Source organism: Aptenodytes forsteri, unplaced genomic scaffold (genome assembly GCF_000699145.1).
Source record: "Aptenodytes forsteri isolate BGI_AS27 unplaced genomic scaffold, ASM69914v1 Scaffold153, whole genome shotgun sequence".
Taxonomy (NCBI): Eukaryota; Metazoa; Chordata; class Aves; order Sphenisciformes; family Spheniscidae; genus Aptenodytes; species Aptenodytes forsteri.
The window spans coordinates 1984362-1995959 of NW_008796178.1; the positions used below are offsets into that span (position 1 = coordinate 1984362).

At 39.0% G+C, this 11598-nt stretch overlaps 1 protein-coding gene across 1 annotated transcript in view; it reads left to right on the forward strand.

The window, feature by feature from the left end:
• PSMD12 (proteasome 26S subunit, non-ATPase 12) overlaps positions 1 to 3861 on the forward strand; it is a 7472-nt gene extending 3611 nt beyond the window's left edge. Inside the window, exons 5-9 of the mRNA XM_019474227.1 lie at positions 125 to 259; positions 821 to 933; positions 1306 to 1480; positions 1995 to 2072; positions 3420 to 3861. Of these exons, the coding sequence (XP_019329772.1) occupies positions 125 to 259; positions 821 to 933; positions 1306 to 1480; positions 1995 to 2072; positions 3420 to 3629 (711 nt within the window). The 3' untranslated portion in view covers positions 3630 to 3861. The remainder of the gene's footprint in view (positions 1 to 124; positions 260 to 820; positions 934 to 1305; positions 1481 to 1994; positions 2073 to 3419) is intronic.
• The last annotated feature ends 7737 nt before the right edge of the window (positions 3862 to 11598 follow it).

The following is an 11598-nucleotide window of genomic DNA, read 5'->3' on the forward strand; positions in this document are numbered from 1 at the left end:
TTTAATCTGACATGCCTCTCCATGTCCAAGTGTATTTGAATCCCCGTGTTTTCTGGTATCCAGTTGGATTTCATTTACATGATTCATGGAGCTGTATTAATTTTACTGTCTGATACTGTTTCAGAAACTAAAGTTGAAATACTACAACTTAATGATCCAGCTGGATCAACATGAAGGCTCCTACCTCTCCATCTGTAAGCACTACAGAGCCATTTATGATACTCCATGTATCCAGGCTGAAAGTGAAAAGTGGCAGCAGGTAAAAAAACATTGCATAAAAAATACCTGTATTTTCATGTGGCAAATACCCATTTCATTACCAGATCAATTTTCAGGCAATTAAATAGCTCATCAGTCTGTGTTCTTAGGGTTTTTTAATGGCTATATTAACAAATTCATTAGTTGAAAACAGACAAAATAAAGTTGATTTCAAATGAATATTTATAACTAACATCTTCACTATGTTGTCTTTGAAATCTTGAGAACGTCTTGTCTGTTTTATAAAAGTGCAGAAATTAGAAACAGCTGTGCAAGTGTGGTCTAAATGATGCTGTTGGGTATGCAACACAAATGTGACGTGACGTATTTGGAAAGATTTTTTTCATGTATTTATTTTAAATACTAGAATTTTAGTTAACCTGACTCAATTTAAATCTGTCACTGTGAATGAGGGTTCATTTCTGCAAGATGACATCAATTTCACCTGAACTTCTAATACGCTGGGCTTAAGCCTTTTACATGTTAAATTCTAAGCTCTGTGGGCAGTGTTTTTAATTGTTCAATTATGGCAAAAAACCCCACACTCTTTCCTCTTAAACAGGCACTGAAGAGCGTTGTTCTTTATGTTATTCTTTCACCTTATGACAATGAACAATCTGATTTGGTGCACAGAATTAGTAGTGACAAAAAGCTAGAAGAAATCCCGAAGTATAAGTAAGTATTCTTTCTAATAAACAATTCTTAGGTAAAAACCCAGTGTCTCTCTCAAACTAGCTGTGCAAGTGAAATCTGTTTACGGAGAGTGCTGTAAGCATCTCAGAATTTAATGCTGTATGAAAAATACTGCAAAGTGCAAGTTATACATTAAAATAAATGTCTCTTTATAAGAGGAAGATCTTTATTAGAAACACAGCCTGACTTGAGCTGCCCTTGGTAGCTTGAAGTATTACAGAGTATATTCACGAAGAACAATGAATATTAATGGTAATAAAATTAAAACATTTAAAATTATTTCTTCGATCTATTTAAGTATGAAATGAGCCTTATTAACACAGGGTTGTAAATCAACTTTACTAAACCATTTAGAGACCTCCTAAAACTATTTACCACCATGGAATTGATGCGATGGACTGCCCTAGTTGAAGAATACGGGAAAGAATTGAGAGAAGGATCCCTCGACAGTCCTGCAACAGATGTTTTTGGCTGTACAGAGGAAGGTGAAAAGAGATGGAAAGATTTAAAGAACAGAGTTGTGGAACATGTAAGTATGGCTGTCTCTAAGCATTAGCTATGTAAATGTGCCTCAACTAAAAATGCCTGTCGCTTCCCATATGTTAGTTACAAAAAGAAACAAAAAAGTATGTAGTAAAGCAGCAGATAAGTTGCCTTTTCCATTGTGTTACATTTTCAACGTTTTATTTGCTCGTATATCTTTATTATAGATAGGTATTGGGCACAGTTGCCAGAAAAAAGAGCATATTGCACTCAAATTGTGAGATTTAGCATTCACATTTCAATAGAGCAGAAACTTGAAAGTCTTGCTTTGTATTAAATTCATAATTAGTTGATTTCATTACTTAATAGTTTGTCATGTAGAGACTTTTATACCTTTTACAAGCAAAAGAACTGTTCACGACTCCCTCACGTACCTTATGCTGGACTGCCGTTAGAGCACTACAGCTCCTAATCCGCTTTTAACATTGACTTTTATATTTTTGCAGCCTGCTTCAATTATTTTTGCACATAACCCTCTACTCTGAACACTTTTATTCCAGAATATTAGAATAATGGCTAAATATTATACCAGAATTACAATGAAGAGAATGGCACAGCTCCTGGATCTGTCCGTTGATGTAAGTGTTGCTTTGCTTACCCTTCTTTCATAAAGGGCGTGGAAGTATATGTGTGCACGTGTTTGTGGCAAAAATGTAAGTATTCAGCAGAGTAACGTTCTCCGAGTTCTCTTTTTAGCTTAAAAAGCTCTGTAAGTGATGCCATAGATCTCATTGCATTGTTTTACAGACAATGCAGAAAGACATAGCATTGTAGAAATACTCTGCTTGGTACAAAATTCTCAGGGTTTACACTTGTGTGTTTATGAATGTTCATGGATACAGTATCTATTGTTGTATCTCTGTATTATCCTTGCAGCTCTCCTGGCTTCATCCTTAGTCTAATTCTCCTGTTTGTGTTACCAGTGCTTTCCAGCTCTTACAGGAAGAACAAAGTGTGCTATAGTGATAGACAGGGAGCATTAATGGAACTTTAGTTCATTGGGGGTTTTTTATGAGAAGTAGTGTAAAAGTCTGCTGGGAGTAATAGTATTAATCCGAATATTTGTCGCTTTACTGGCAACATGAAGACCTGAGTGTATTTTCATGCCTTTATGGGAATTAGAAAACTGTTTTTTTAATCCAGGCAGAACTCAGTTTCATGATGCATGTGCCCATAAGGCAAAAGCTGCTCTTAAAAATTCATTTATATTCAAGGTCTCATGTAAATGCTGGAGCTTCTTGTCTTGTGTTTCAGTGTTAAAAAGTTCTTGTCAATGGGTGGTTAAAACTGACTGAAGATACAGGGTAACTCACCTTTAAATGTCCCTGTTTATAGATGGTTGTACTTTGGGAACATGGGGTGGAGTAGTCTTCCTGTCATCGCCCTTTGTGTTTTCAAGAGCTTTCCAAAGAGATTCATACATCATAGCATATTGGTATTTTGAGTGCAAATGAAAAGCTTTACCCTACTGTCTTTTAATTACCCTACTGTCTTTTAATTAAATCTGCTCTTTTCCACAAACTCAGAATAAACCTTCTTCGACAGTGCTCAGTAATTCACACGGATTTTCCTATGCCTTGCTTGTCAGATGGCTTGTTCTGACATCTGTGTAGCCATGTACTCCAAAGTGTAAAAGTCTTTTGGTGTAGTCTATTAAACTTTTAATTTCATGAAACATAATCAGATACAGTTCAAAGGAAAAAAAAAAAAGTTTTTTAATACATTGTGCTAGTACCTTGCAGTGCCAACATGTGTAATATTAAAGTATTGTGCATTTTTTTAAGTACAATATTACTACAGCTGTATTTCTGTTAAGTACAAAGAAAGTCTTGTTCCCTGTGCTTTTATGCTGTTGGGGAGGAATTCTGTTTTTTTGTAGATAAAAAATTGCTATTTTCTTGACTCAGTGCTGTTTGTCTTTACAGGAATCGGAGGAGTTCCTGTCTAATCTAGTAGTTAATAAGACCATCTTTGCTAAAGTAGACAGGCTGGCAGGAATTATCAATTTTCAGAGGCCGAAGGACCCAAACAATATACTCAATGACTGGTCTCACAAGCTCAACTCACTAATGGCCCTAGTTAACAAAACCACACATCTCATTGCCAAAGAGGAGATGATACATAACCTGCAGTAAGGTGCCTCAATAATCTCAGTGCTTTTAAAGAAGGCATTAAATCTTCATAATAGAGACTATTATTACAGTGTGTATATGGTTTGTTTTCTCCCTGTCAAGCCTTCCTGGTCTAAAATTTAGAACATAATTCTGAAATTCCTGTTGACAATTAAGTTCCCTTGATTATTCATTCAGTTGTTAAATGTTTTTGCTACAATTGGTGAAAGAACATAATAAAACTGTACTGCCTGTATAATAGTAGTCTTGTGATTTCTTCTTTTCCATGTATACCTTTATCCGCCTAACACCTAATTTTGTGGTTATTTCCTTACAGGACTTTTTGAGGGTGTGATTGAGAGGATATATTTTTTGCTAAATTGGAAAAAAAAAATAAAAAAACTGTACTGCCTGTATAATAGTAGTCTTGTGATTTCTTCCATGTATACCTTTATCCGCCTAACACCTAATTTTGTGGTTATTTCCTTACAGGACTTTTTGAGGGTGTGATTGAGAGGATATACTGTAAATAATAAAATCCTACGGTTTTACAGTAGCATGCATTGAGGTAACATAATATTGTAATGTTAGGTCAAGATACTGTTTGACCAAAATTCTGGATGTTCATGCTTAAAATAACCATGTATACCTTTATCCGCCTAACACCTAATTTTGTGGTTATTTCCTTACAGGACTTTTTGAGGGTGTGATTGAGAGGATATACTGTAAATAATAAAATCCTACGGTTTTACAGTAGCATGCATTGAGGTAACATAATATTGTAATGTTAGGTCAAGATACTGTTTGACCAAAATTCTGGATGTTCATGCTTAAAATAATGGTATTTCTTGTCATTTGGGACTACAGATAGACTTTATTAATTAATTCTGAACAGACTGAGAACTCTACCTGAATCTTGTCTGCTTGGTGCAAGTCACTAATTTTCACTGTTTTGTCATTACAGTTTGTAATGGCTACAATAGCAATTATGCAATTAGCTAAGATAATATTTCAAAGCTGCTGCTTCTCATGATTTGAATGTGTTACATTCAGACAAGATGCCATCCTATTATTTGCTTTAGCCTACTTGTAATGGAGGAAAGCTGTAGGCTTCTCCCCATCTCCCTGTTCTGTTTTTTTCAGAAAGTAAAATAGTAGCATGAATAGTAGAGTAAGAATCAATGGAACTTTTATTAAATTTGCTCTGGTTTTTAGTGATTTTTAATGCTAGCCATAACTATTCTGTTCATAATTAATTGGGTAGAGACTATAATTGTAAATGATGTATTGAGATGTATATAAATCCTATCTCTTTAAAAGCACACTGAACTTCATTCAAACTAACACTTTTAGTGCAGGTAATTATACAAATACACGGTAAGTCAGGAGATCACTTTAGAGAGTGATTTTGAGTGAGGGAAGTCTGTGAAGGGACAGGAAAAGGTGGAAGCTTCTAAGCAGTGATTTGCATTTGAAATGTAGGCTTTGGACATAGCTTAAGGGAAACTTGGGAATGTCATTTCGGAGGCTTGTAACTTTATCAAGCCATACCAATCCAGCTCACTGCATTTCAGCGACAAAAAAGCAGCTGAACTATCAGCGAGGGAAGGGAGAAAGAGGAGCAGACTGTTTAGAATGCATAGAATGGTTACCGTCTAACTTCCTAATTGTTTTATAATCCCAATTGTACGAGTTGTGTAAAATTTTATCACAACCGTGTCTGAGAATGGGATGTACTGGTCTTTGCGAGGCTAGCCTTAGTAGCATGAACAAAACTGGCTGCCGCTAGGATAATGAACAAAGTAACTTCAGTTTTGACCTTGTCAATTGAAAAAAATCAATCTTTTGGAAATCGAGGCAAGAGGTATCAGAAAGGGGAAAAATGGGTCATCAGGGGAAGTGGGAACTTGCCTCTCCCTGTTCTTCTTATCATAAACCTTTTTCTGCCATTTGCAAATCTGTTGTGCAAACTTCAACACCAAGCATTTAGGCTTATGGACTCTGACACTTCTACCAGATGAGAGATACTGGACCTGTTTCCTCAGCCGACCCTCTTTTCCTTTTTATCCTAGATAATAGGATATGGAATGGCTCAGTGGTTCCATAGCCCTACTTTCTGGGGTTCTTGTGGATCCTACTGCCTCTCTGGCCTAGCTATATCCCTCTCTGCTGCCTTTGTTTGCATTTAGAGCATGAATTTGTTGGAGAGAGGAGGTGGTTTCTCTCCCCTCGCACCTACCTTTTGCTGTCAGCATTGGAAAGACCATGGAAACACTCTTACCTTTCAAGAGTCCAGGTATCTCCTTAAAACTCAATTCAGAAGGATTATAAAGGTTCACTTTTATGGTCTGTATTCATACCAAAGATCCACAATGATCAAGCTTTTTGCCTTTTGGTCCGAAATAGATTTTTGTCCTCACTGAGTTCACTTACAACACCTTCGACTTGGTTTGACGATATACAGCCCAAGGCAAACTCCCTACCTAACTCTTATCCTCAGAGTGAGATACACCTGTTGCGTACCTAGTACTTGGTGCCAGAAGCAAGAATCCCTCAGGGTTTCCCTCCCCACACATCACAAAAGAGAAGTTTTAAAACAAAATTGTAGAATTATTAGGCTGTATGGTAAGCCCAAGTGAGTGGGGAAAAAAAATCTATTCATTTAGCCTGGAGTTTTGTTTTGTTTTGTTTTTTGTTGGCAGACTGCTATTAATGAACATGAAAGAAGTGTACCTTGAGTCTCTCTGGAAAAGGTTGCCACGTTCAGGTTGCTAGGAAAAAAGACAAGTTGTAAACTATTGGTGCTCATTCATCTCAAGAATGCAGATATATGTCAGATACAACTCCTCCATGAGCAATTTAAAGGTCAACATAAAGGTATGCCAGCTTCTTAAAAAAATACACTGAGATTGAAGATCTTTGATCTTGACAAGGTGGGATCAAACCATCGCATTAATCTGAACTTTGTAGTTCCTATGTCCTCAGTGTACCCTCAACATCCCCTTATTGCTGTTTGCTTCTCAACACTCTGGTTTTGTGGATTGAAGGAAAAATGAATTAGTTTGAATATTACTTGCTCTAGAAATTGTATGTGTTTAAAGAGTCCACGCTGAAGAAATGTTATCCTTGGATAATTATGAAGTAAGATTAAAGTTGAGATCATCTGTTCATTAGAGGACTCTGGAGGAATTCCAGGGGAATTTTCATGCTGAAAAATCAAAACTTGCTACTTTTCAGCCTAATAATCAGACATTAATGGCTGCCCAGAAACAGTTTTCTTTATTGTTTAGTAAGGCTAAGAAATACTGTTGCTATCTAACCTCAGGTCTACCACTGACTTGTTTGTGGCATAGGGTAAACCACTTAACTTCTGTTAGTTTCCCATGATTGCTGTTTCTGAGGGAGTTCAAAAATTTATAAAGTCCAGTGTGCTAAGACAATAAAAACATTGCTGCTGTTACTGCAATCAATCTGGAACTTCTGTTGAATCATAGAATCGTTTAGGTTGCAAAAGACATTTAAGATCATCAAGTCCAACCGTTAACCTAGCACTGTCAAGTCCACCACTAAACCATGTCCCTGTGTGCCACATCTACATGTTAGGTATAACATTCCAGTGATTTGTAAGTGTTAATGAATCATAGATCGTTTAGGTTGCAAAAGACATTTAAGATCATCAAGTCCAACCGTTAACCTAGCACTGTCAAGTTAAACCATGTCCCTGTGTGCCACATCTACGTGTTAGGTATTAGGTATCAGTGATTTGTAAGTGTTAAAGGAATAAGGAAATAGTGCAGTATAGTTTACATATGTATTTAACCTACCCCACAGTATGCAAGTTTTCACTTTAACCTCTGGAACTTTGATAGGAGCCCGCTTACGTGAACGGCAGTGATCGCTAAATGAGAAATATCCATATGGAAATTATTGGTAAGTTATGTAACATGTTATCTCCTACCTTGTGAATTTACATGAAGAATTAATTTTTACGTGCAAGTACCGTGACAGTAAAAACAAAGTTCATAACTAGGTGAATCCCCTCCCAGGCTTGCTTTTGAGAAAGGCCTCCTGTTGGTTTGTTTCTCAGAGGTGACAACTGCTCAAGATGCCTGCTGGGATGTTAGGCTGCAGGGTCAGGGAGGCAATTCCGTGCTGAATGTATTCTGTTGTGTGCTTATTACTTTTACATGTTAATTGTAATGGTTTTTCCTGTATTCTGAAGTTAGCCGTCATGAGTGGAGCTGATTGAAAATCGTGTTTTCTGTATTGGAATTCAAGAAATGCCAGTTACCAGAAACAGGAGTGAACTTTATCATAGAATAGAAATTGATTTTCTGAATTTCCTGTGAAAGCAAAAGTCTGAGGAGAAAGGAAACAAAGCAGCAATGTAAGTTTGAAATAATTAAAATTGTTTTGTTTTGAAAATGTAGAAACCAAGCTATAGGTGTGATTCCAAGTGTGCAGCTCATGGGCGAGCCAGGACTCTAGGGCTTTTTGGCTATGAGCTCTCCATTAGCCCCGAAGCAAGTGAGGGTTTCAGAGTTGCCAACTCTTCCAGAATCTGTGCCACACCTTTCAGAGCTCTGCTCAGATCTTAGCTTCATGGCAGGGAGCCTAGTAGCCCTGAGTGGCCCCAGGTTTTCAAACTCCTGTTTTTTGGCAAGGAGCCTAGATTCTCCAAGGACCTGGGCATGGCTCCTAGCTTCATAGAATAGGGAGAAGCCCTGTGAACGGTCATAACTTACAGAATCCTGACTTAAGGGTAGGGAGACTGGACGTGTTAGTGCCTTCTGTACAGGGCTTCCTTGCAGTTACGGTCCCTGGGAGACTGGGCTTTCTAAACTTCCAGCAGGAAATTGCAATTTTCAGATCTGAAAGGTTTTGAAATCTCAAAAAATGTAAAAGTAGAATTGAATTTGGTAATACTGCATTTGTTGGAGGGTTTTTTGTTTTAATCTTACCATTATAACGAGTCCCTAGAAATATCACTGTTAGGCTTTTGAGGATCTGAGTTCTGTAAAGTCTCAAGATGCTGAGCAGAAATGCATTGTTTTTGTTCCTATCTCATGCCTCCCCATTGTGCCTTTGGCATTTCTTACATTTGCAACATATACTGTTGCTTTTCTTCTGCTCCCAGAGTCCATGTGACCAGCTGCTCCTGGGCTCCTTGGGCAGAAGAAAGAGTGTGCTGCAACCAGTGCAAAAACCCACATTCCTCAGCAGAAGCCTAGTACTGTGAGCTCTCCTCCTGTCATGAAATCCCATTAGTGAGCATAGCACATGGGGATTCCAGGAACTCAGGAAGTCTGGACAATTCTGGAAATGCAAGCCAGTAGTCAGCACACAACACAACTGTTTCTGTGCCTAGCCCCATGCCGAGTGAAGACCTGGCTTGTCTACTCGGCCTGTAGAGTTGTGAATGATGTGTTTGACTGCAGAGGTTGGAAACAAAAATTGCAGCTTCCACTGGGGTAATAGACGTCAAGGAGAGAGAGAGATCTCATGGAGTCCCTCCCACAGTAGCAGCTAATATTATAAGCTTATTTCCTTAAATTATCCTTTAATACTGTATTGAAACATGTCAATAAAAGCCACAAGAAGTCTCTTCCCATGTAGTGTTTAACTGGTTGCTAGTGGCATACTCTGCCTTCTGTGCTGTTACAATAGAAATGGCTCTGAAACCAAATTTTAGTTATATTAAGGCCCTTTGGATTTGGAATCTCATCCTTTAGGCCAGCTGCTGTACGATTTGCACTTTGAGCAGAATTTCCAAGGTTAATGAGTGCTTGTAGCCCAAATTTGGTTTGGACCAACAGTCCTCATCTTTCTATCTGGTAAAAAAGACTATGAAAGAGATTGGAGGGGGCACCACATGGAAATAATACAGTTATTCCAATCTTGCAGGCTCAGTGACAGTACTTGAACCAAACAGTCCTTGGCAGCCAGCCCCATCTCAGAGCTGCTGGCTCCCTCTGTAGCCTCTGGCACGTCCACTTAGGGTTTATGCAATACAATTAGCCAGTCTACAAAATAGAGTAAAACCTACTTCATATGGGGGCTAAGAGGTTTAATTTAAGTAAGAAGATCATAAAAAGCAGTGGGTGTAAGGGCACAGTCTCCATATTGTGTTTTATACACAGCACTTTTTCTGAGATGGGGGTTCCCCTGCTTTCCCCAGCTCCTTTCCGGGCTGTTTCTACAGCACTGAGTTGCCATCTTTTTACAGCAGTCTTTGCCTTTCAGTACTTTTAATCTAAGACCTTTAAAACAACAGAGACAGATAGCAATAAAAATGGTGTCTGTCACCGAACAAATCCTTCCCCGTGTAACTCAGTCACCAGCCACACAATTTTTTTCCTAGCACAGTATAAAGAAATACCATCAGAACAAATGGACTCAAAAGTTAATGACAGCTTATGTGAAAAATAAACCCAGCAAATTTGTCTCACCCCAAACTGGACTCCAGAGGATATATGCGTATTTTTAAATATACGCATACATACAAAACTAATTCTATTTTCCACTGCTTTTTTTTTTTTAAATTATCATTTATTTTAAAGAAAACCTTCCTTGCATTTTGTAACAGAAAAATTTATCAGTAACCCAAAAGCTCACTAGGAACCAAATACAACCAACCTCCACCATAAAAGGACTAATTCCACTTCAACAGCCTGGACTAAATGAGACACAAAGTTAGTTAGATCCTAAACATGGTTTCACCTTTATCTGATTCACCGTAACTGCCCCATTCCTTGCACAGTGCCCATGGAAAACACTTGGAGTCACAGCATGCCCTTTAGGGTCACTGGGGATGGCGTCCGAGGCGGGCAGCTGGGGACCAACGGAGACGGCCTACGGCAGGCTCCACAGGAGTGTTTTTGTCCTCCTGAAATGGCGTCTGCTGGCTTGAGGCTGGGACCAACACACTCCCCTCAGGCATGGCCTCTGGTAAGACACTGAAACAGCTACCTATACTCCCAGCAGTATTTATAAAGTTGAATTAAAAAGTGGACTGATTTAAGTCTGGGGCTGCAAATGCAAAGGATTTCTTTAAGTTTATTTCCTTCTGCATTTACATTTTCACAAGGAGCGCTCTCTTTATAAATGCATTACTGATGAATATTGAAAATATTCTTGGGCACAAGTATCTTCTTGCAGTGGCAATGCATCAGAGGCTTGGCTGGTGGTTATTCTTCAAAGAGTTAGGAGGCATTAAATGTAAATTTAAATATAAATGTATTTAGGAAAATCCAATACTAAAATGATCTGGATCTTATAATTATTTTAATTAAAAGTAGAAGGGAAAGTTTTTAAAAAACACTGGAATCCTGTTTTGTTGATAACCTTTATTAAGATCCTGAAGTAAGCTGCTTTCCCCCAATTTCTTGTCCGCTTTGCCCTAAAGCAGAATGGCCGATGTGCTGGGAGGGGCACCCATCCATGGCAGCTGAGCCAGTAACGCCTTGAAAAAGCCAGTTTGCAAAACAGCGTAGGTATTAAGAATTGATTACCAAACATTTTGAAAACACAGCTAACAGGGACGATTACTCCGTGAAAATAAAACTGTTATGCAAAGCAGTTTCTGGGATTCATGCGCAGCCAGAAACGCATTACCAACAGTCCTTCAGCAAAGGCGGACGGGGGTTTTTACAGCACGATGTGCAACGTGAGCTGTTCGATCACCTGGCTGCAGCCTTCGCACACGGACCCAGGTTTCTGCGAGTTTCTGTAAGGGCAGTAACTTTAAAAAAAAAAAGAAAAGAACATCGAACCACCACAACAGTAGAATAACCGCGAGGAAAACCCCAACGTTTTCAGCACAGGTGGACGTCGTCTCGCAGGTTACCGGGCGGGACCTCCCCCACGCGTGTGCGCACCTCACACCCTGCGTGAAGGGGGACGGTCCGCGCCGGCTCCGCGGGCGCGCAGCGCGTCTCCCCGCGGCGGGCAGGGCTCCGCCAGCGCCCCTCGGGCTTGGCAGCGGCTGGCCGCG